This window comes from Dryobates pubescens, chromosome 26, assembly GCF_014839835.1.
Source record: "Dryobates pubescens isolate bDryPub1 chromosome 26, bDryPub1.pri, whole genome shotgun sequence".
NCBI classification, from domain to species: domain Eukaryota; kingdom Metazoa; phylum Chordata; class Aves; order Piciformes; family Picidae; genus Dryobates; species Dryobates pubescens.
In genome coordinates this window covers 14,304,780-14,330,194 of record NC_071637.1, presented here as the reverse complement: position 1 = coordinate 14,330,194, position 25,415 = coordinate 14,304,780, and the positions used below count along the sequence as shown (strand labels likewise).

The window sequence follows — 25,415 nt, the reverse complement described above, 5'->3', positions numbered from 1 at the left end:
TGAGCAGGACAGTTTGCTTTCCTGTAGTTCCTGGCAGCGCCATTGCCAAAGCCCTTTCTCAGGTAAGTAGCTAGTGCACTGCTGATGTCCTTCCCTCTACACTGTTTATTTTTCCTTGCGGGCATCTCAGAGAAATGTGATCCATCATTATCTCTCATTACTGCTGCAGTGCATTTGAAGCAGAGACACAATCCTCTACCAAAACTCAGGACGACCCTCACCCCAAAAACCCCAGGAGTTAGGAGCAGGCTCCTAAAGAATGCTCAGCTGTCACTAAGTGAAGATGGCACTGAGGCCGCTTAGACTGTAGAGTTAAACAAATCAGATGAGCACACGGTATAAAAATACTGCAGGGTGTTCTGCGTGCCTTTAGAGGTCACAGACACTCCATGTTGTGCATATGCCAACTCATATGCTGCTTCCACAGAGAATTCAAGCCATTCACTAGACAAGCCAGCTTGGGCTGTGAGCACTAAGTCATATATTTCAAGTAAATACATCTGTTCCATTCTACCCCCCCTCACTTTTACTCCATGCCACTATCTTCTAGCTGTAATGGCTGGGGTGGGTCTATCTCAAACTAACAGCCAAGAGTGTCGTAAGGCAGAGATAAAAGCCTCACATTCAGGGTCAGGTTGTAGGTCTGCTTATCCCAAATGTTTTTTTGTCAAACTTGAAAGAAAAACAAACAAGTAAGGCTGCCAAGCTCCTGAGTTTCTGGGCAGCAAACCCAAAACTCAGCTGATAAAAGCAGAACCTCTGCTAAGCATCAGTAAGTTGCTAGAGAGTGAGCAAGCTGCATCTTCAGTCTTCATATAACCCCAAAGCTTTCCAAGACTAATCCAAGGCTGGAAGCTTCCTATCTTACACATCAGTGTTACCTTAAGTAGTTAACAACAGAAACCCTTTACTGGGAACCTTAATTAATATTTTCCTACATGTCTGTGGTCCAGTTAACCCCTTTTATTGGTTTGGACAACAGTGAGGAGAACATAACCATACTGCCTCTACTCCATTGGCCTGACCAGTCAGTCCATGCAGACCTCCTCCCAACATCTGTGATATCCAGGAAGATACTACTCTGGTTAGGAACCCTCCTTCTCCCTTCTGACCTAAAATGCTCCAAACCATTGGCTGAAGCAAACCTCAGGGCTTGTGCCAAAAATCCTACCTTGTGTCCCATACTAAGTGCAACAAACAGTGCCATCACCACCCTGGTAAGCTGCTGTCATGGATGGAATATGCAGACCTGCACCAGAAGTGTCTGCTAACTTGTAAAGTTAGGTGAAAACAAGGGGAATCTTGCTTTACAAGTCAATAGTTATCTTCCTATTTTTAGGTTTTATCACATGAAGAGGGTCAGAATACCCTGCAGACCACAACCCTTCTTCCATCTTTCACCTCTCCCCCCCGCTACAAAGGGGTTGTATATCCCCTTATTTCCAGTTTAAAGCTCAGCCTTGAAGCATAGTTCTTGATTTAGGCTGTTCCCTGTGAGAGACTCCAAAATATTACACTGGAAGATCAATTCTTTCTCTTCTCTCACAAAATGCATTTCGAGGAAGTAATAAATGCCAGAAATTGCAATATGCTGCCCGCTGAAGTGTTCACTGTGAGAGCTGCAGTGATGGGTGATAGGCTTTGGTATTTCCACAAAAAAAAGCATTCCAGAGCCTGTGAGAAATTTGGGATGACTGAAACTCCTGGGAAAAAAAAATGGACAAAGGCAGGAGAGACAGCACCAAATAAGATCTGAGCCTTGTTTATCCCAGAAGCATAGGCCACTTTCCATTCAATTGGCAGGGGTTTGGAGAGGACCATGGTGAAAAGGTTGTATCTGGGAGACAGAGAATGTACTTTTCCTAATGACTGTCAGTGTGCAATTGAATTCTAGATAGTGCAGTTAAGCCTTGCCTGCCTTCAGCACACGTCACCTGATCCATACAGCTTTTAACATAGCCTTGTCCTTTCTTTGCAGGCAGTAGGAAATAAATAAAGCACTCAATTGTCAGAAGGCATTTACAAACTCAAGACTCACACTCTCAGACCTTTAAGTGCATCATTTAATATTGACATCAAGTGAACAGCCCCCATTTGGAGCCCTGGAAAAGAAAGCACTGACAAAAGTATTACACTTAGGACTTCTCTAGTTAAATTTGTGGACACTGATGCAAAATAGAATCCCAGAATCATTTTGGTTCAAAAAGACTTTTAAGACATTTTAAGTCCAACCAGTGATCACCTCTACCAAGCCTGGAGCTAAACACTTGTCTACCACAAGACTGCAGTTCTCAAGAACACACTTTGTGACTACAACACTAATCATGCCATGTTCCACAAGCTAAGCTTTCTACATGCTCTGAATGGCCTGACAGACACAAATGAAAGTAAATTATTTGCAAGCCTTATCAAGCAGAACAAAGGTGTGCAGTAGAAGGGAGATGGTAGCACAGAAGTGCTTGCATTTTGAGTTTTAACCTCAAACTAATGGCAAATACTGGCAAACCAGTGTTTAGTGGGCAGCATGGCTCAGAAGATTGAATAATACCAGCCTGCTGACAACAAGGTCTGTGGAGCTCACAAGGGTCAGTCAAAAACTCATAAGCAGCAGCAGCAAAATAAGGATCTGGCACAGTATATAGGAAAGAAGAGAGAAAAATCAAGGAAGTGAGCAATCCAAACCTCCTCCATTTTAATTTGTGTCTGTGTCCTGCCGAGGGAACAAACCATTTGTAAGTTGGAGTCTGTCATCTGATTCCGTATTAGCTGCAGGCTAATAAATGGGAAAGGAAAGCACATGCAAAGAGTGATTTATAGGATCCAAAGAGAGGCAGCCCAAGTCTTGCAGCTATTCACATCTTCTTCACATGCAAAAGTTTCATGCTGAGAAAGAGAGAGAGGCAAAAGACATACTGGAGAGAAACCTGGTTTCAAAAAAAAAAAGAAGAAAAAGTATTGGAATAACTTCTGCAGAGAGGAACTTTTACATAGCTGTACAGCAAAGAGGAGCACAGTGCTGGAGCTGACATCATTCATCATGAAAGGAAAGTCAGAAAAAACAGCAGCACGGGGAGAGGTCTGTGAACAAACCAAGCCAGAGTTTTGCAAGGTGTTATACATAGCACAGCTCTTCAGCAGGCACTGTGGATGGGAGAGAGCTGGGGAATGCCAGACTATGGCTTTTCCTTCTCAAATTCATAGGCTAATCACTAAAATAGTTGTGGGGCTTGCTGTAATCTTGACCCTACTTAACTGCTGTTCAGCAGGTTCCTGCTCTTAGGTCTAAAGCACTCTTTAAGAGTCACAGCTGGACAGGGCTAACAGTGAGGATGTGACCATAGAATCAGCCTGGTCGGTAGAATTGGTTTGATCTGAAACAGTGTCTGGGCACCAGCAAAAGAGTGGTGGTGTTTAACATGGCAGAAGACTGACGCAGCAGATCAAAGCTCAAGAACAGCACAACAGATTTTAGGGTGGCAAATCAATGAGGAGAGTATGTCATCATCTTACAGCTCAAATGGATGCCAGGGAAATACTTGCTCAGAAAAAATGAAGCAGCCCTCAACTGCATAGAGATTGAGAAGGAGGAGTGCAAAATCTCAATTCAAAACTGCAACTTTGGCTATTTCCTTGCCTCAAATAATCTCACAGTTGAGCAGGGAACTCACTTCAAAGTGATCATTCTTTAACACGGAAACATGCTCTTTAATCTCTTCATTCAGACGGGACAGCTGCAAACATCCAACACCCAGCTTCTCCCTGGAGTTCAGACATAACAGCCTTTGAGAGCAAAGCAGTTCAGCTCCATCCTACAGAGGGAAACGCTGCTACTAAAAATCCCATTCACCTGAATACCTAACGCAAGCCTGCTGAATGGCCTCCATTCAGCACCGCTAACAGACTTCAAAAGACTTTTGTCATCTGCTAACTTTGAAGCTAAAAAGATTCCAGAGCTGCCAGAATGCTAATACAAGGATATTATACATACTGAACCTAAGCATTCGGTGTTTACAAAGCTCCCTCATTCTTTCCTCTAAAACGTGCAACCTTCTTTACTTCAGGATTAGAACTTCAGCTTGTACATGCCAAGCAACAGCAGTGCAAGTGGCTTTTCCAGGCACCCTACAATCACAAACCCACTCTCCCTCGTTCAGTAACTCCAAAGGCAGCGCAGCCTCCATGAATGGCCCATGAACACACATACAGTATCACAGTATAACTAAGGTTGGAAGAGACCCCAAGGATCAACAAGTCCAACCTGTCTTGACAGACCTCATGACTAGACCATGGCACCAAGTGCCACGTCCAATCTCCTCTTGAACACCTCCAGGGATGGTGACTCCACCACCTCCCTGGGCAGCCCATTCCAATGACGAACAACTCGCTCAGTGAAGAACTTTCTCCTCACCTCGAGTCTAAACCTCCCCTGGTGCAGCTTGAGACTGTGTCCCCTCCAAAGCGGTTCCATGCTGGTGTGGTGCTCAAAGAGCAGCATCATTACATGCCTTACCAAATCTAAACTTCACTTCTCGTGGTACAGCACATGCAAATTCTGCAGACTAAATCTCCTTGTGTAAAGTGGAAAAAGCAGAGACAAAGATGGCAAGCAGCCTGAGGGCAGCCCTCATCATCACAGCTACTGACACCGCTGGTAGTGCCTGTGAGAGACTTTCTCCTGTTCACGAGGAGATAACTTTCAGGACCTTGATTAATGTGCATTACTCAAGCAGATTAATTCATATCTACCCAGCAACCTCTGCACTCTGGATAAGTCTGATAAGTACCTGGAAGGTATGAAAATGTATTTGAATGTATTAATGCATACTAGAAAAAAAAAGTTCTTTTAACAGCAGAATCTAACCAGAACATAGAATCATAGCATCAATAAGGTTGGAAAAGACCTCAAAGATCATCAAGTCCCCTGGTGCAGCTTGAGACTGTGTCCTCTTGTTCTGGTGCTGGTTGTCTAGGAGAACAGACCAACCCCTTCCTGGCTACAACAACCCTTCAGGTAGTCATAGACAGCAATAAGGTCTCCCCTGAGCTTCCTCTTCTCAAGGCTAAACAATTCCAGCTCCCTCAGCCTCTCCTCCAGAGTAGTTCAGTTAATTATTCAGCAAGAAATACCTTTAGGAGAAAGCTTTCTGGAGCTTAAAAGTAGTAAGAAGTAAAACCACCTCTTTTGCACAGCTAAGTCTGATCTTGGTCTTTTTCTAGTCCTAGAATTTCAGACCCTCCATAGGTTTCCTTGAATGAAACAAGTGGAGTCACCATCCCTTGAGGTGTTCAAGAGGGGATTGGATGTGGCACTTGGTGCCGTGGTTTAGTCCTGAGGTCTGTGGTGACAGGTTGGACTCGATGATCCTTGAGGTCTCTTCCAACCTTGGTGATTCTGTGACACAGTCCCAGTAATAGATCCTAATATAGTCAAATACCTAGTGAGGTTTTCCACAATGGATTTGTGCATCTGGAACTGGCAGACTACAGTTAATACTGGGGAAGCTTAAATATCTAGATCTATTTAAATGCCTAATTATTTAGCACGCTTTTCACACATGTTTATTGCATTTCCTGATAATCTGACAGGCTTTTGTTTGTTGTGTTTGTGTCTGTGTTGGGCTTTTTTGTTCTGTTTTGCGTGTGTGTGGGGGGGTGTGTTTCTGTGTTTTGGTTTGGTTTTTTATGACATTGTCTACTTGTAATGAAAAGACTCAGATCACTAGAACAGTTTCCACTGCCTACCCAGGAAGTTAACAAACAGGCAGTGCAATTATATTGACGAGCATGATACCAGAAAAAACCCAGGGAACAGAATAGTACCTCTGAAAAAAGAAACCATCTCTCCCTCTGGTGCCACTGAAGGCAGCAGCTTTTCATGCCTAAAAACCCCCAAGAAAAGAGCGAGTGATAAAAGATGAGCAGTCCCCAGTATCACAAGGATGTCAGAGAGCCACAGACTGTGTTTCATCTGCATCAACTAACCAAGCACACTTTGAAAAGCAGCTGCAACAAAACTGAAAAGAACTAGAACACACCCTGGAGGGCTGGAGAGGGGCTTTACTGAGCACTCTTACCCCTGCAGCAGCAAAGCACACCCTAAAGAAATTTGCCACAAGCCTCAAAAGAATTTGCATCAGGCAGCAACCAAATAATGCTGAGGGACCTCCTGCAGAGTGAAAGTCTCAGAAGAATTGGTTCATGAAAACCAGGTTAGAGATGCTGTAACAATCCCTCTTTATCAACCCTTCACAGATTGTCACCATGCATTAAGTAATTAATTGAGGCATCCAGACTATCTGCAAGGGATCAGGAAAACAGGCAAGCAAACACACACCACACACATTACAAACAAGTCTCCATGCACACACACAGAGTTAAAATGTTATTCACAGCCTTAAAATGTTATTCACAACCTTACATAATGTGACAGGCATCCTGGAAGGACACTATCATTAACACAGACCTTAAATGATACGATCCCAGCCAATTTTCCACAGTGTTTAAACAATCTTTGCACAAGCAAAAACCTACATTTAGTTCAGAATATGAGTAACTGACCATGGAGCTTTTACTTACAGGGAAATTACAGACAAGAAGCATTCCATCCCTATGTGATCAGTATGGTGAGGCCCAGAATCTCTGGGCTCTTTGAAATCTGCCCCGTACAAAATTGTATTAAATTACTATATGTGCAGCAGTGAGAGATAAGGAATGGAGAAGTTATTTCCACTGGAGCACCAAAGGACAGTGAGGTGCACAGATGGAAATGATAGGTTTCTCTGGCTCAGCTATTATGATTCCAGAGTGCAGAGGGAAGAATAAATGTATTGTCATCTAGACAAGCCTTGCAAAAGTGTCAGCGTGTACAGCAAACAACTGTCTGCAGAAAAGCATCTTCCCAGTACTCCAAAGCTATCTCCTGACACTAGAAACACCCTAATCATTTGAAACTAATGAAGTAATGACCTTTTGTATACGATGACCAGCAATTACTTTGCAGTACCTACATTGCTCTCAGTAAAGATGCCCACATAGACAAGTAAGGGGAGGACTTGAGTGGGTCATGGTATCACCAAGGTTGGAAGAGACCTCAAAGATCATCATGTCCAACCTGTCACCACAGACCTCATGACTAGACCATGGCACCAAGTGCCCTCTGGGTCACCAGAATCAAGGAATCACAGAGTGTTAGGGGTTGGAAGGGACCTCAAAAGATTATGCAGTCCTCCCACCCTGCCAGAGCAGGATCACACAGGAACATGTCCAGGTGGGTTTTGAATATGTCCACAGAAAGAGGCTCCACAACCTCCAACTGATCAGTCCCCAACTTATGCTGGTCTGTGAGGTGGTTCTTTCCCAGATGCAAGTTGGTAGATGTTTAATTTCAGTGATCATGTCATTTGCAGACATGGGTATCTATTGTTCCAGTTTAGGCTCTGGAAGAAGCACAGGTATTTGAAAGCCAAACTTCTCCTTTCTGTCTGCCAAATAGTATCATCCAACATGGAGAAATGTAAATTGCTCTCCTTTCTCAAAACTACAATAAAAGATCTCACACAGAGAGAAGCAAACAGATCTTTGCATTAAAAAGCCATGAAGATCCACTTATAAACCTTACCCTGTGCTGAAGAACCTCCCTACGACTTTCTGTTCAACTGGTCAAGAGAAAGCTTGTGAGAAGCAGAGTATTAGCTGGGATTTAGTAGGTTTAGGGGCAGGGCTATCAACTGAGCCAAACTTCAATTACAGACTAATTTAATGTATACCCAAGTACATTATTGCAATTCAATAAACATCTCTTCAGAATTAAACAATTCCAATCTGCTTTCATTTCAGCCTGTGTGCATGCATTACCAATTTGCTATTATCCAAAGGAAAATGAGTCAGACTGTTTGCAAGCACTCATCCATGCAATCCCAGTGTGCCACAGTGATGCAGCAAACTAACCTCGAATGAACCACTTAACCTTAAACAGGAGCAAGGAGCAGAGGAGTGAACTTTTCCATAACAACACTTCCCTCCTAAATTTCTTCTAGGTGTCTGCCTGAATAACCCAGCAATTAATTTACCAACATCTCTCCTGGTGGACTTCAAAACACTCCTGTTTCTAACTTCTTTTTCCCTCTTTTCCCTTCTTATATCAGTGAACATGAAAGTGTCAGGCACCTCCTCAATTTTGCATACTCTGCTATCTCTGGAAGATTGCCTTCCCTCTATTTAGCTGTGATACAATACCAGATATGCTACCCCTGGCAGCTCAATTCCATTTTAATCATGAATTAATTCCTCCAGATGTAAACGAGATGCAAGATTCCTGAGTGGGAATTAAAGGCACTCGGCATCTAACAGGAGCATTCTCTTTGTGATCTGTGTAGTCTGAATATTTACAACAGTGAGCAGCACTCTGTATTTAAGGCATCAAAAAGACATCAGTGTCTGACCACCAAATGATAGGTTAAGGTGGCAGAAGATAGAAGGCAAAAGTGATCTCATTTCTACAGTAGCCATCTGTTTTCAGAGAAGAGTGAATCATTTAGAATGATTTAAAATGATCCTCAATGAACAGACCCATACTCCTGCAGTTGGTATCACCCCTACCCCAAACACAGGATGTTTCAGGAGCAACTTAGCCACGTTCTGAGGTCTCCACCTAGGAGGCGATGAGCACCCCTGCCGTGCAGCTCAGGCTAAGCTGAAAGAAGAAAAGCAGCCCAGCAAACAGCATGCATGCCTCATGGAGGCAAGATCAAGACACATCTGGCATGTATCAGGGCCAGCATCAGCTCTTGAATCACAGTAAATAACAGGGCTAAAGCTCGAGCATCCTTCAAGAACTACTGATCTTCCTACTGCATACTTCAGGAGATCAGCAGAATCAACACCGTCACTCACTCCCGGCAGCCTCAAGCAGACTCTTCTGACACGCACCGTTCCAGCGCCAGATTCTCGACGCCTGATAAGATGCTCTGTAGGAAGGCAGGTGAAGCTGACTGACAGACAAACTGCTTAGCTGACTACATTAAAAGTATCCATAGCTACCACGCGCTGCTACAGAAGCTCATGAAGAGGGCTGTATGCAAAGGTTGGAGTCAAATATTTGTTTGAAGACGGTGATTGAAATTCCTGTCACTTTTACCCTTCTTTCCTTGCTTCAGTTTAAGATGAATGAAAGAAGTAGCACCGAGAGGATGTTAATTTTTATACAGATGCCATCTGGGAGGAAATCTTCATCTTGCATAAACCTGCTGCTTTAGAGTAACCTACCTTTCACTATTAACTCTGCATAATTGGAAACTCCAGATCCCCCATCTGAACGAATGACGCATCGGTACTTGCTGATGCTGCGCTGGGAGGTGTCAGCCACGCTGACAGTAGCGGAGAAACGCCTGTGGTTGACCACTCGAGTGACCATTAATGCTGTGTCCCTTCCATTCCACTGCTGTAAAGGCAGACAAAGGATAAGGTAAGTTAGGAAGAGATATCGATCACAGAATCACAGAACATTAGGGGTTGGAAGGGACCTCAAAAGATCATCCAGTCCAACCCCCCTGCTGGAGCAGGATCACCCAGGACAGGTCACACAGGAACACATCCAGGCAGGTTTTGAATGTCTCCAGTGAAGAAGACCCCACAACCTCTCTGGGCAGCCTGCTCCAGGGCTCTGTCACCCTCACAACGAAGAATTTTTTTCCTTATGTTCATGAAGAACCTACTCTGCTCCATCTTGCTTTTGCTTGAAACAAGCATTTTGTTATCACTGGCCATCTTTTCCACCCTCTGAATCATGACTCTGCAATTTATCACCCTAAACTCACAGCTAGGAACAATTTAATGCATTTCCAAAGGGTCTTGATGAAAAGACTTTGCCCCACTACCCAGTCTTTATCTACTTATTTCACTTCAGCATACCAAAACTATACCAGCAAACAAAACACCAAAACAAGCAAATGAACCACCCAAAACAGCAACCAAAAAACCCCACCCCAATCTTCCCCCCCAGCCTCCCAAAAGCCCTTTGCTTTACCTGGAGCCACAGCTTGTCATGCTGTGACCACTTCCCCCCAGCAATGCACTGGAATGTTGCATTCTGTCCCACATTCACCTCCACGTTCTGAAGCCGCAGGAAATGAGGTGCTTTTCCTAACAAAAGATGGAAAGCATTGCAAGGGTAGAGCAAGGCAGTAAGGGACCTGTACACCCACACCCAGCAGAGCAATTAGGGCTGTACTTAACAGATGGATCTGCAAATGAAGCTGCCCTTCAGTATCTAACTGTTCGCTGCAGAGTGAAGTGGGTGTCCAACCCCCCTACTAAAGTAGGGTCACCCACAGAATATTGTCCATGATCACAATATCCAGGTAGGTTTGGAATCTCTCCAGAAGAGGAGACTCCATAACCTGTCTGGGCAGCCTGCTCCAAGGCTGTGTCACTCCAAATTCCAAGTTGCCAGCTGTGCCCAGCTTCTGGAGCATGTGGCTGCCCTGTCATCCCAACTGCTCATGCACACTGAGTTAATGAGCTTTTAGCATAATTGATACTCCAGTGTATTCCTTCACAGGACAGAAAAAAAGGCAACACCAGGGAGATATTCTTCTCCATTGCTGTGTCATTAGGGACATTATCTGTGGTTTTGCTGATACTGAGGTCTGTCTGCTCTACTGTTGTCTGTGAAGGGAAACCAGAATGAAGGATCAACACCAATAATTTCAGCAACCTCCAGGGCCATCAGAAGCTTCATGGCTCCTCTGTTTAGAGTTAAAACAGTTGTAAAAGGAGTATGAGTGGCAAAGCCTGCACGATTCAATGGAAGTGACATTTACCCTGGTGGCTGTCACCTGTCACTGCTGCACAAGAGCAACCCTGGGAATCAGATAGGAGAATCATTCACAAAGACTGCAGAGAACTTGTAGCTCCCTGTGACTTCTGTGTACTGCAGGCTGTAAACTGATGCAAAACAGAATAATTAACTGTTTGCAGTCTGGGTTTGAGTCACAAAGAATGCACCTAATTTTGAAGAGGGACCCTTGAGACATGGGTTTACAATCAATTTAAATGCTTGACTGAGCAGGAACACAGCATCCTGTCTCTTTGGTTTCTTCAAATCCCATAAGTAAGTTCTAGACTTTGCCTCATAGCCTGTTCGGGGTCTCCTTCCCCAGTGAAGGGATCAGCCATCACCTAACATGCTGTGGAACACATGCAGACCATTTGGGAGATCTGTTTGGATGCTGCCAGTTGTCAGCAACATCTGGTTAATACGGACTGCAAGTAGGTCTGAACAAAGTAAATGCACCCAAAGGCCTGAGCAATGAGCACATGGTAAATACAAGTCTAATGTAGTTAAACAGCAATTAACCATACTGCAGTTATCAGAAATGTCCTGTTAAACTTGAGCAGCACCATATCTGGCACATGGAATGGCAGCTCTTCTTCAAAAGTCGTTACTGCAGGAAAGCCAGCTGGTTTCACTTCAGCAGTGTGATCCAGGAGGTTTTTGTAAGCAGCTGTCACTGACTGACTAAAACTGAACTAGTAAGAGGGGCTGGTAAAAGCCCAAAATCCTTAGAAGAAGCTGTTACTACATCCACCAAAGTGACACACAAAGTCCTCAAGCCACACTGCAGATGCACAGAAACTAGGCAGGCTCAGACTCAGAGTGCAAGGCTCGAGGTTTCTTTAAAGAGAACAAAAACGAAGACTCTAAGCTTATTATTATGTCTGCAACAGAGGAAATGGGCACTAATATTTGTCAACAGCATAATCGACCTGCTTTAGCTTCCACTCCTCTGCGAGGGTATTGTCTGAGTGAGATTTATTGTCAATTTCTTTGCAGGGGTGCTGAGCAGGTGTAACATTTGTTAGGAGAGAGACCTTTGGGATGTGTCCTTCACCAAAGAAATATTGAAACAATTTGTTTGTTTCTTCTTTTCTGAAGTTAACCACACAGAGTATTATCAGAAGCTTTCCAGATTGTTTGCTACAGCAGCATGATTCAGAAATAATAAACGAATCAGTTTTACGTTCTCAGAACAAGAGAGGAAAAGAGACTTCCCCAGCTGTCCTGGTGCTAGCTCTAAACTGCCTGCAGTTTTGTCTTTTGCAGAGTTATGTAGTTGTGCAAAGCTGATTGCCTTTAGGCATCTCAGAGGGACACGAGAAATGGGAGTGCTGCCCACGAGGGGTAAATTGCTCCTTCGGAATGTAAAGCCTGGCACAGAACACACCGACACAGATAGAAAACCAAAGAGTGCTCACTGCATGGATGGGCGAGGACTCTGACTTCATCCACAGCTATGTACCCTGGGTGTCCTTTCAGGGAGACTGATTCAAATATCACCTGAAATACAAAAGAAGAAACAGCTCTGTTAGAAAGCACAGCCTCAAAAGTCAGTTGGCTCTTACTCCAGCGTCTGAGCACTTCAAGGCATTTCACCACTGAGAAGAGAGAGATACCAAGGCAGTTCAGGATGCACATGCACACCAGAGACTGAAAATCTGTTTGCTATGGAAAACAAAAATCTAGAGCAACATTTGCGAGGATTAGAGCCAACAGTGTGCTGCTTTCACTTGGAAGAGCAAAAAATACCCTGTGTATAGACACACTTCAAGCATCAGCCCAAGAACATTAAGTGGATAATCATCTGACATCTTGTTCTTAGTATGCCTCAGAATGTTGGAGACTGCTGGACATGAGATAAAATTCTCTTATTGAATCAATAACCCTGCACAGGTTCATCTGGAGAAAAACCTTGATCTGGCAGACAGGTCACTGCAATATTAGAAAGCAAATTACTGACCCTGGATTCTAGTTACTGCATGGAAGTAAGATCCTCCCAGATAGAATTCAGTGGTTTCTGCCTTTCCCTGCTTTGGACTAACCTGGCCTTAGAATGAATCGTCTTTCTAACCACATGTGGCATTTCTGTATTTCTCTACATTAGTGGTACCTCATCTAGCAATTTCTATTTTATTTATGGACCTGCATAATGGAAGTGTTGCACTAATTTGGGTTTAACAGAGAGAGATTCAGTTACAGATGAACACAAATCTCAGTCCTCCCTATGGCTTTGTGATTTTACCTGGGAAACTGCTCTCATCTGTAGCATCCTGTTACTAAAACTACACAGGCTGTCTAAAAACCATTGGTGAAGGGGAAAAGGAAAAGCTTATAACACTAATAGAGAGATCACTAAAACCAAGTTAACTGCTGCCAAATTGAGAAGATAGCATTAAATATGGTGCAGTTTGCCCAAGAACTAGAGGGCAACAGGACATGAGTTGTGGACTGTGATCCCATCATTGTCTATAGCTTCCTCAAGAGGGGTTGTGGAGGGGCAGGTGCTGATCTCCTCCCTGGTGACCAGCAATAGGACATGAGGGAGTGGAATGAAGCTGCATCTGGAAAGTTTAGACTGGGCATTAGGAAAAGGTTCTTCACCAAGAGGCTTCTCACAGAAGAGGTCACAGCACCAAGCCTGTCAGAGCTTTATCATATGGTTTAGTTTTAGGTAAGAGAAGTAGAGAGTTGGATTTAACAGGCCTCACAGGATCTGCTGCCCCAGCTCAAAACACAGCCAACAATGAGATCTTCTGAAATATGTCCACTAGAAAAAAGACATGATAAAAGCAGGCAGAACACAGAAACCAACAGGCAAAGACATAAACTAAGAGAAGCTCAAGCACTAACTATATGTAGAAACAAAGTTTACTCCAGAGAAGGGCAGAAAAACTTAGGCTGTCCAAAGAGTAAGTCTCTAGAAGACAAAATAATAATAACAAACACCATCAAAAAGTGGTTTATACTGTCAAGGTTCTTGACAGCAACTCCTTAGTTTGGAATTTATAATTAATTTGGGGAATTCAGTGTCATTAATGTTAAAAATGACACTTACTGGGAGGGTTGCAAAAGCAGCTACTGTGACTTCCTTCAGACCTGGAGTGCAACATTACAGCTCCAAAACCTTATTTTCTTCTTGCATTTGTGAAACTCTGCAAGCCACAACGAACTAATTCTCAATTTCCTGCAAGCCAAGAGCTTGGAAAGCAAAGTTCTCCAAGGCATTGGCATTAGCTATTAGCCTGTGGCAAAAGGAAGCCCCAATACACAGAGAATTGTCTTCTGTTAATCACCGACACAGGCAGAGTCTTTAATACAGCGCAATGCAGCTCAAGCTGGTACCAACAGAGCTCCTCAAAACTGATCCACATGGATGCAGGATCCACATGGATGCAGAATCCACGGAACAGTGGAGTCCTCCTCCCAGTTCACACAGTACTGTTTTGACTGCTGTGTTTTTCACTTTACACTCAGATACTATTGTTATTTCCCAGCTCAGACTTCCACTGTGTTGTCACTGCTGTACTTTGCAGCATCTCAGCCCTATCAAAGCGCCCAGGTTTCCCTGAAAACAGGGAACTGAGAGCCAACATGAGGAAAAGGCAGGAATCCAAGCTTATGGAGCCCTGTTCTGATGTCCTTTTAACTTCAGTTGGAAGCGTAGCATAATGGCTGAGACACTGGCATGCAACGATGCCTTACATTTAAGGAACGTCTCATAAACAAATAGAGGTGACAAAATGCAAGGCTGCACTCTTAAAAACCGTTTCTAAATGCTCCTGAGGACTGCAAATGTGAAGTAACTTCATGTTTCTTGACCAGTAAACAATCCTGCACTTCACTGCTGCTCTCTACCAGCCCTGTCTGTGTTTCCAGCGTAGCCTGCCTCATCTGTTGTGGTACAACAGTTTTCTCCAGGCACGAATCGATACCGTTCCTTGCTATACATCAAAAAACCTCTCTCTGGTAGAGTCTAGTGCTGCCCTTGGTGCATGCTGGGACTAAGTTCATCCTTATGGCAAGCAGTAATTCAAGATTACATGTATTACCTTTCCCCAAGAACTATTACAGCTTTTTCTCACTACACTAAAAACATTTGCAGGCTGGGAATCCAAGTACGAGTAACTCTTGGGTAGACAACATAAATCTCCCCCATGCCCACTCTTCTATCTCAGCAGAGTGCTTTTCGATCCAGGTGACTCATATGACCCCTGCACAGAACTGCCAAACCTAAATCATGACCTCTGAAAATTGACTTGGGTGCTGGTTTTCCATTAGTCACATCTCCAAAGCTCACAGTACTTGGTGAAGCCTCAGACCCAGGGCAGGGAGCTTCACATTTTTTCCCCTGACTGAATTCTGGATGCAGGCTGCAGTTGAAGATGGGGTGGGTTCTGTGCATTAAGAGAACGAGCCACATTCTGCCTGACACAGATTTCATTATTCAGGAAAATGCCTGGGTTTTTTTTTCCTGCTTTACCTGGTGCTTTTGAAATATAGAACATGCTTGCAGGCCTCCTGCATACAAAGAGTTCTCCAGACCTGCGATTTTGATTTAAAGCTGACAAATAACACCCCAATGGCACATCCTAGATTGTCAGTGAGAAATGAGACACTCCCAAGGCAACAGTACACCCAAGCTTTTGTCATCCTGCCACCTCTGACTCCTTAAGTCAGAAGCCTTCCCTTTAGGCTGTCAAATAACAATAATTTTGATGAAGTTGTATTTTCCTCTTCACTTTTGCAAGCTTAAGGTTTAGTTTTTTTCTGTTTGCTTTTCTTTTACTCTCCTTCTCCAGGCAGCAGGAGAAGGGCAGCACCAAGCTCTGCAGGGGCTGCCTCAGTGCCTGACTGAGGGCTGAGGTGACAGCCCTATAGAAATGGATAGATTCAGATTGGATGTTAGGAAGAAGTTCTTCCCCATGAGAGTGGTGAGACACTGGAACAGGTTGCCCAGGGTGGTGGTGGGGGCCTCATCCCTGGGTTTTTTTTAGGGCCAGGCTGGATGTGGCTCTGAGCAGCCTGGTCTGGTGTGGGGTGTCGCTGCCCATGGTAGGCGCTTGGAACTGGATGATCCTCGAGGTCCCTTCCAACCTTAAGAATTCCATGATTCCTTTTTATGTTTTTAAGCCTCAATGAAATGCAGAACCTCAGAGGACTGCAGACCCTCAACAGAAAATGCTGTAAAAGATCAGGGACTGGTGATAGACCAATCTCTAAGATCTACCCTGTAATAGCTGGGCAGAGCTCAACTTTTAAATGCCATGCTTGAGGAGTAAGAATACAAACAGAGGCAGAAGGAAACACCATCAAAAAGTGAAAGAAAAAAAAAAAGAAACCTCTTGCATTTTCTAGGAAGGAACTACTCTTAGACAGTCACTTCTGGCTTCCAAGCTGTTCAGTTTTTGTGCTGCAGTGAAAAAAAATCTTGCTTGATTTAAAGGATTTTTCTTGTTCAGGAAAAGCAAACTTGACCCGCAGAAGGACTTGCAAAAGAAGTAAGGCAGGCTCAGGAAGCCTACAATCTGTATACCTAAGAGTAGGATGTCTCTTGGTGTGAGATCAGAGTGCCTGTTCCATGTTTTTCAAGCACTGATTACCTGGGTGAAAGATCATTTCTGTTATCTCTGTGGAGCACCCACCATGAAGCAAATTCTGGTTCGTGCCCAGGTTCATGGTAATGCAAAGGGAGGATAAGCACTTTAACAGGACTTCAGCACGAGAGACTAGTTGTGCACAGCCCTTCAAGTGCCACTTCCCATGTATTTGCATCTCTTTATCCCTTCCTCTCACCCTGTGGAGTGAGCTCTATGCATGCTGCTGATATCCCCGGCTCTCTTTCACGACATTAAAGCATTCTACTTCAGCTCAGATTTTATAGACCCCCTACCCAGTTATTAGAAGCAGAAAGAGCACAAAAAGGGAAAGCTTTTCTACCTGCTGTTTTATATCCACAGACTATTTGCTGCCTTTTCATAGCTTATTCAATCATACCTCCTATCTCACTCGTGTCTTTTATTAGCATCACATGTACAATCAGCTTTTCCTGAAAGGTTTGGGGTGCAGCTACCCCCCAGGCTTTGAATGATGTTTTTCTTTGCCTTGAATATAAAAGACAACAAAAACACCTCCACCACCTAACAAGAAGCATGAGAGTCCACCGTGTACAATCTTGTCCAATTAAAACTGAACCAATGACTGTACAGTTGCTACATTAAGTTTAAAGTGGACAATTAGCAAGTAGCTGTGCAATTAATATAAGTAAAAACCAACTCACCCATTAACTTTACCTCAGCTTTGGGCTTGTTGACAAGAAAATAAATCTAGCAGAACAAGCTCTGCTACCACCAACAGCAAAAAGAAGAGGAACAGAGGAACTGGTGGAGAGTGTGCTCATCGTCCTGAGCTAGACCGGAATTGATTCTGCTCAGGGGGTTGACTGCCCAGCTCAGTCTCTGCTCAGTGAGACACTTTCTGAAGTTCAGGGCAGGTTTGCACAGCCAGGAGAAGCTGCTGGGCAGAGTCACGGCCAAGGGCTGAGCTGCAGAAAGGCTCTGGCTTAGGCTTGCTCCTAGGCACACCACTAGGTACTGCCACATCCTGTGCCCTTTTGCATGGGAAAAGGCATGGTGGGGATTTGAGTTTCAGAACACCTCTTGCTACCAATAGCTTAGCTCATACCAAGACAGACATTCAAAGGAAAAAGAGAGGACAATATTACAGCCTCATACCTGATAGAAATGCGGCCAGAAGGTACTGATGGCAAGTTCTGCTTTCACCCATCCTTCTGTCACAACCCCTGAGACATTCCAGATGGGATTGCCCTGGGGACCTCCGTTCACCTTCACATAGACGTTCAGAGAGCCAGGACTGGAACGGTCTCTGCTGGATAAGTAGTAGTGGAAGTCAATGCAGTGGGTGTCGTTTTCCTTCAGCGTAGGCAGCAGCAAGTGAGCTTTCTGCCCAGATGCTCGCCCAGAGCTGTTCACCATCATGAAGGAGCCTGCAGAGGAAAGCAATGAGAGAACTAAGATTGGGATGGCTTCGCTTCTGGAGTACAGCCAGGTTTTTCCATCAGAAAAGAAAGGCAGGAAGGGATTTTTACAAGGACATGTAGTGACAGGATGAGGGGCGATGACTTTAAGCTTGAGAAGGCCAGATTTAGACTAGAGATTAGGAAGAAATTCTTTCAAGTGAGGGTGGTGAGATGCTGGAACAGGCTGCCCAGGGAGGTCATGGATGTCCCCCTCTCTGGAGGTGTTCAAGACCAGGTTGGATGAGGCCTTGAGCAACCTGGGCTAGTGGGAGGTCTCCCTTGGCAGGGGGGTTGGAACTGGATGACCTTTTAGGTCCAACCTAAATCATGCTATACAGCTATGAAAAGTCACTGGTTTTCTTAGAAGTCAGAAAGCAAAACATAGATAGTGTTGGACGATAGGTTGGACTCGATGATCTCAAAGGTCTCTTCCAACCTGGTGAATTCTATTCTATTGATCTGAAGATCTTAAATTAGCTGTGTTTTTTGTGCTAGTTGTTAGGTAACAAAAAGAAAGTATATTAAAACTACAGAGTGTGAGCACAAATAGATTCAGGCCACTGAGAACCGCTTTAATTAGAAACTTAAAAACCAAAACTGAAGCACTATTTGTTTTGCATTTATTAATTTGCAACCTTGTGATAACACAGGCACTCTAAACAAAAGCATATTTACACTTCAAGAAGCAACCAGGATCTCCTACCACATTCAGCTCCCCAAAGACATCCTCAATACAAAACCTACAGCAAGGAACCAAATTCTCAGGTGTTCGGGACCGGATTCATCCAAATTCAAGTTCTCAGATGTTTGCCTACTTGGCCTCTACCTGCTTCATGCCACTCTAGACCTGCATCTTAGCACTAGGAACTGCTGAAGGTTGAGATGTGTTAAGAAAACCCCAATTTTCAGAGCCCAAATGAATTAGATCTGTTAGCATAACAGCAACATCCTGACTGGGAAAAAAGCAACAAGGATACTTGTTCTTACAGGAGGGAAGGAGAGGCTGCATATAGGGAGGGAAACAGATACTGAGGCAATTTATGAGTTTGTTAACCTGGAAGCTTGCATCACATTAACCGCAGCTCTTGCTGCTGAACTCTCATTTTGATTCATCAAGCAGTTATTTCACAGCACATTGTGTCTCGACTCATCTCTTCACAGATGCATCAAGGTGACAAATGTTAGGAATAAGGAGAAACATTATGAGAGTTATTTGATTCAATTCTGGTTCAAGGACCCCCTTTATGCGTGTAGAGATACTCATGTTCAGAATAGGCTGAAGAAAATACCAAGGCTGCGGTGGGGGAGTAGAAAATCTGTGTGTCAGCAGCCAGGCATGATAATTTTTAATCAAATGCAGCCCCCCTGACACTCTCCATTGCAATGCTGCTGCCAAGCCCTGCTACCAATGTATTTCTCTGCTGGCCTCTTGCAGTTCACAGAAGATTGAGTTTGAAAAGCCTTGCCTCGCTTCTAACCTATTGACTTTCCCTTCTCCATGCCCTAGCGGTGTGCCACTCAGATGAGCTGGATAAACATTTTGATCAATTCTGTGCAGTGAACAGGCATACACTCGAAATTTTTATCAACAGCTACCAGCAACTTTCTCCCACAAACATGTTTCTCCCCTGTGTTTATATGACATATATGCATTTCATGAAGGATTGAAAAGCAGGGATGCAGAGGAAGTCAATCTTTCATAAAAATCAGACACTCTGGAGACCTTGGAAAATTCAGGCACAATGCAAGCACAGCAGGGAAGAGGCTGCACTAGGAAACAGCAAAATTTATAGGCAAGATGTGCTCTGGCAATCCTGTCTTTCATTTTGATATGCTGAAAATGAAAAAAATGGCCCCAAATCAAGAAATTCCAGATTCATAGCAAGGGCTTCGAGAAGCAGAAGAGCGGAATCCAAACTCAGCAGTTTCTCCCTAATAAAGTCCATGAGACGGGATCCTGACAAATGTTCGCTGGGGATCTAATTCTGCTCCCAGTCAACCAGAAAATCCCCTGCTTCAGCAAGTCCTGGATATCATGGAATCGCAGAGTTGGAACAGACCTCCGAGATCACCGAGTCCAACTGATCACCCAGCCCTAACTAATCAACTAGACCATGGCACTAAGTGCTTCATCCAGTCCCCTCTCACACCACTGTGGCCATTAAACCACGTCCCAAAGTGCCATATCTACATAGGGTTTCTTGAACACCTCCAGGGATGTTGACCCCACCTTGACTGTTGACTGTGCAGCCCATTCCCAAGGGCAATCTCTCTTTCTGTGTAGAACTTCTTTCTAAGATCAAGCCTAAACTTCCCCCTGCACAGCTTGAGAAGATGTCCTTTTGTTCTGGTGCTGGTTGCCTGGGAAGAGAGACCAGTCCCCACCTGGCTGCAGTCTCCCTAGCAATAAGATCTTCACTGAGCTTCCTCTTCTCCAGGCTAAACAACCCCAGCTCCCTCAGCTGCTCCTCACAGGGCTGTGCTCCAGCCCTTCCCCAGCTTTGTTGCCCTTCTCTGGACACATTCAATATGTGCTGTTCTTAGAAACCCACCCAAATAAAGGACATTTTGGAGAGACTGAGACTTAGATTCTGTTTTTACAACCTAAGATAATTTATTACCAACAAAAGCAGGATTGCCAAGAGGTTTGCAGAGGCAGCACAGCCTAAGAGTTAGTAGAACAGGCTGGAAACCTCACAGCCTGGCTTCTATGACTAACTATGACACTGACTTCCAGGATCTCTCTCAGTGCACAACGTCTGCCTTATATTCCCTCACAAATAAAGCAAGACCAGTCCTAAGAATCACTCTTCCACTGAGGCTGTGGGAGGAAAGGCACTTGCAGAACTACTGAGTAATGGTAGTAGAGGTGTAGAGCAGCTGCTGTGAAAGGCACTGCCTGAAGCACAGCAATGCCACTTGGAGAAACAGTACAAGGGGAAGCAAAGAGAAGTCTTACATCTACCAGATCTCATGCTTAAGGATGATGGAACAATAGAACAGCACAGCTCCTGAGCATCCACAGGGTTTTTGACCAGTCCTTGACACACTGGGTAGGAGCCCAGGACACTGATTTTTGTACCCTCACATCTCACTCCTGGGCACCTTTCTCAACTGCTACCTTTTTTTCCTTGAATTGCATAATATATGGATTTTGCCCCTAAAAAAAACCACTGCTCTGAAGCTGTGCTGTGTCTAACACAAAACTGTCTTGAACTGCACCAGGTAGGTGTTTGCATGACAGAACAACTCAGTATTTCACTTACACAGCTTCATATTTAAGAATAAGCTTTCCTCTGGGAGGGAAACTAAAAAAAAAAACATAAATCAGCTTTTAGAAAAAGTTTAAAGCCATAATTACATTTCCAATTTTTGCCACCCACAAAAACATGAATCATAAGCTGGTTGCAGTGTGACAATGGCCTCTACTGCAACTGCTGAGGAATCTGGAGTGAGGAGCCTGAATCCAGTAACAGACACCATGGGCAAGTGAAATATTCATCCACCATCAGCACTTGGCAAAAGAATTAGTCTTAGTTACTGAAAAGCAGCTTTATAAGCCTTTGTCATATGGAAGTTATTCATAGTTTCTTCTTTTACAAAATCCTAGTCCAGGGAGGGATTGAAAGGGATCTCTGGAGATCATCCAGTCCCCACCCCCCCCCACCCCCGCTAAGGCAAGGCAGCTTGCCCAGGATCACAATGTCATTGGTGATTGGAATCTTTCCACAACCTCTCTGGGCACCCTGCTCCAAGGCTCCGCCACCCTCACACCAAAGAATTTTTAACTCATGTCCAGGTGGAACTTCCTGGGTTGCAGTTTGTGCTCGTTGCTCCTTGCCTTGTCACTGGGTACCAATGAAATGAGTCTGGCTCCAGCCTCTTGCTCCCCACCCTTCAGCTCTTGCTGAGCATTGAGCAGATCCCCTCCGGGGCTGCTCTTCTCCAGGCTCAACAGCACCAGGGCTCTCAGCCTTTCCTCCTCCCAGAGATGCTCCAGGCCCCTCAGTGTCTTTATAAGCCACTGTTGGACTCTCTCCAGTAGTTCCTTGTGACTCTTGAATCGGGGTGCCCAGAGCTGGACCCCGTACTCCAAATGTGGCAGAGTAGAGGGGGAGAAGAACTTCCCTGGTTGCACTCTTCCGAATGCACCCCAGGAGACCATTGGCCTTATGAGGGCACATCCCTGCCCCATGGGCAACTTACCCACTAGCACTCCCTCGTCCTTCTCTGTGGAGATGCTTTCCAGCAGATCAACTCCTACTCTATACTGGTGCATGGGGTTATTCCCTCTACACTTGCCCTTGTTGAATTTCATTAGTTTATCTTTACAGATTATGATGTTGGCTTTTTTCTATACAATCTGCCTAGAGGTACAGGAGAAACCACAGTAAGCTCCTAGTTGTCTCCAGTAAAGTCCAGGTAAGACACATTACTTCATAGGAGAGTGGCAAAGATGAGGAATTTCCACTTCTAGTGCCATCTCTGTCAGAGAGAAGGGCTCACACCTTGTTTAACTCTGTTTGTCATCTACTAACCAGGCCACAGTCCTCATTTCTGCTGAGCCTTACTGCAGCAGCTTCCCCAGATGCCCTTTCCCTGGCTAGTCAAGGCAAAGAGCCTGACCATCACAGAGGGAGAAAACTTAGTTTCATCAAGACTGTATTGAACAGCAAACTACAAAATTCAATGGGGAAGAAACTACACCTTGTGTTCCATAACCTAGCCTCCACTTACACCCATCTGTACATGTTTTCTTTTAGCAGGAGCAACTTGAATAGGTCCTATCTCTACAATGGGTCCTGTCCTCTACAACCTTCAAAAGTGACCAGCAGCTGAGATCTGTTGTCCTACTGCAAATATCTTTTCTCAGTAGCTTTTATGAGCAGGAAACATCACTGAAAGGTAGGCAACAGATCCTGAAAATTGCTCCCACCCACCAGAGGTGGGGGAACAAAAAAGGTAAATAACAAAAAAAGCAAACCAACCTTTTCAAGGCAAGTGTGGTTTTCCTTATTATCCTCAATAAAAATTGACATCTTGTGAGTCAGAGCCTGACAGCCTCCTTTAGACTGAGCACAGAACTGAAGCTGATGGGACTTATTCTCAATTTATAGGCCTTTCTGTGCAAATAAAAGAGTTACAATCTGGTCTGGCACCAACAACCACTTGTCACATTTTCTGCTCATCTAAAGAACCAGGGAGTGAATTTACATGTCACAAATGGAAATTATTGATCAGTGGATGACTGAAAGCCCCTTAAATGCCTCCAGGCAAGGATCTGAATAAAGTAAAAGGTATCTTGGAGAAACTCTTATTTAGACCATTGCAAATACAATTCTGGAAGATAGTAACAGCAGAAAAAAAACCCTGCTCATAGAGCCTCACTGTTTTGTTTCCCTCCATCCAGAAAGTTCAAGCATCATAAAGTCAATAGTGAATTGAAACCAGCAGGTCAAGGGAAGTTCTCCTTCCCCTACACTCTGCTCTAGTGAGGCCACATCTGCAGTACTGGGTCCAGTTCTGAGCTCCCCAGTTCAAGTGGGACAGGGAATTACTGGAAAGAGACCAGCAGAGGCTGCAAAGATGCTGAGGGGCCTGGAGCATATCTGTGAGGGGGAAAGGCTGAGATCCCTGGGGCTGTCGAGCCTGGAGAAGAGCAGCCCCAAAGGGAATCTGCTCAACACTCATAAATAGCTAAAGGGTGGGGAGGCAAGAAGTTGGAGCCAGACTTCTTTCAGTGGTGCCCAGTGACAGGACAAGGGATAAGGAGCAAAAATCAGGGGATCAAGAGCAAAAATCGGAATTCAGGAGGGCTCCATCTGAACATGAAGAGAAACTTCTTTGGTCTGAGGGTGCTGCAGCCCTGGAGCAGGCTGCCCAGAGAGGTTGTGGAGTCTCCTTAGAATCAACAACAAGGTTGGAAAAGACCTCAAAGATCATCAAGTCCGACCTGTCACCCAAGACCTCATGCCTACTAGACCATGACACCAAGTGTCACTTCCAATCCCCTCTTGAACACCTCCAGGGATGGGGACTTCACCACCTCCCTGGGCAGCACATTCCAATGGCCAACAACTCTCTCTGTGAAGAACTTTCTCCTCACCTCCAGCCTAAACTTCCCCTGGCACAGCTTGAGACTGTGTCCTCTTGTTCTGGTGCTGGTTGCCTGGGAGAAGAGACCAACCCTTTCCTGGCTACAACCTCCCTTCAGGTAGTTGCAGACAGCAATAAGGTCTCCCCTGAGCCTCCTCTTCTCCTTCTCTGGAGTGATTCCAAAACCACCAGGACATCATGATCCCAGGCAAGCTGCTGTGGCTGACTGTGCTTTAACAGAGAGCTGGACTGGATGATCCCCAGAGTTCCCTTCCAACTCCTACCATTCTGTGAGGGAAAAAAACCCACCCATAAAATACTTTGTCTGAAAAAAAAAATAAATCCCTATGCTGTGTAAAAAAGTTCATTGTTACATTTATTGGACAGAGAAGTATATGCTCATTAAAGCAGATTGACTATCAGGCCAATTAAATTTAGTGCTCTTGAATCAACAGGTTCCATTAATTAATATCTTGCTGGTTTTGCCCTGCCTAACCAAAAAGTGCTATGTTTGGATCAGTCAGAGGCAGGGAAGATGGGAAGCTGGTAAATAAATTCATTTTTAGAAAGGCACTCAAGCAACAGGAACATAAACCAGGTTCTCGCCCGTAGTTATTAAACATACCACTGAAAATCAGGGAATTAAACCATGAAGTGCTCTCTAGCTGGCCATAAATTTCAATTTTTCCCCCTGCTTGCTGCATAATGATGCCTTGATAAGCGTCCTATTATTGATGCATCTGCAACATATATCCTCTTTCTGGAGCCGCAATGCCGCTCCGTAGCAGATGGTGGCTATTGTGTTTACACATCAGCACTTTATGATTGCATTTTCTCACGTCTGCAGTAAAAAAAGAAAGCCATAATTGAGTTTTTAATGGCTTTGCTCATTGTTCATTAAGATTACATGAGTGTGCTCTGACAAATGAGAGCTGAAGAAGTGAGCCACCGAGAAGCCCTCGTGATCACCAGACAGACCTCGGGTTGATGCTGCTTCCCTGTTGGCTTTGAAGAACCGTGCTGTTTCAAAGTGAAATTATAGCAGCCATTAAAAACTGAATATAAACTTGAAAAGGAAGCTGTCAAAATGTTCAACTGCAAAACAAGGCTTCTAAGACTCAAAACCCAGCATTGGGTACAGAACGTTCTTCCGAAGAGCAAACTCCTTCCCAGAACCCCTGGGCATGGTTTCCCCGCAGCTCCACCAGGGGCACGAGGATGATTTAGACACAGTATCTCCAAGAGAGCAAGGCTGACATCTGCCTTTGTTAGGGCAGAACAAAGCAACATGGAGCAATGCAGGGTGGAAGGGACCTCAGGCCAAGCTCCTGCTCAATACAGTGTCAACTATGAGGCCAGATCAGGTTTCTCAGAACTTTCACCTCCAGAGTCTCACAAACCTCACAGGAGGTCTGGCCATCCCCTCTGGGAAATTTGTTCCATTCT

The 25,415-nt window shown here is 44.5% G+C and overlaps 1 protein-coding gene across 1 annotated transcript in view; it reads right to left on the bottom strand.

The window, feature by feature from the left end:
* PTPRT (protein tyrosine phosphatase receptor type T) overlaps positions 1–25,415 on the bottom strand; it is a 435,070-nt gene that overhangs the window by 255,672 nt on the left and 153,983 nt on the right. The window contains exons 3-6 of the mRNA XM_054173729.1: positions 17,569–17,840; positions 12,256–12,337; positions 10,025–10,140; positions 9,265–9,439 (exon numbers count right to left, since the gene is read on the bottom strand). Coding sequence (XP_054029704.1) covers positions 9,265–9,439; positions 10,025–10,140; positions 12,256–12,337; positions 17,569–17,840 — 645 coding nt within the window. The remainder of the gene's footprint in view (positions 1–9,264; positions 9,440–10,024; positions 10,141–12,255; positions 12,338–17,568; positions 17,841–25,415) is intronic.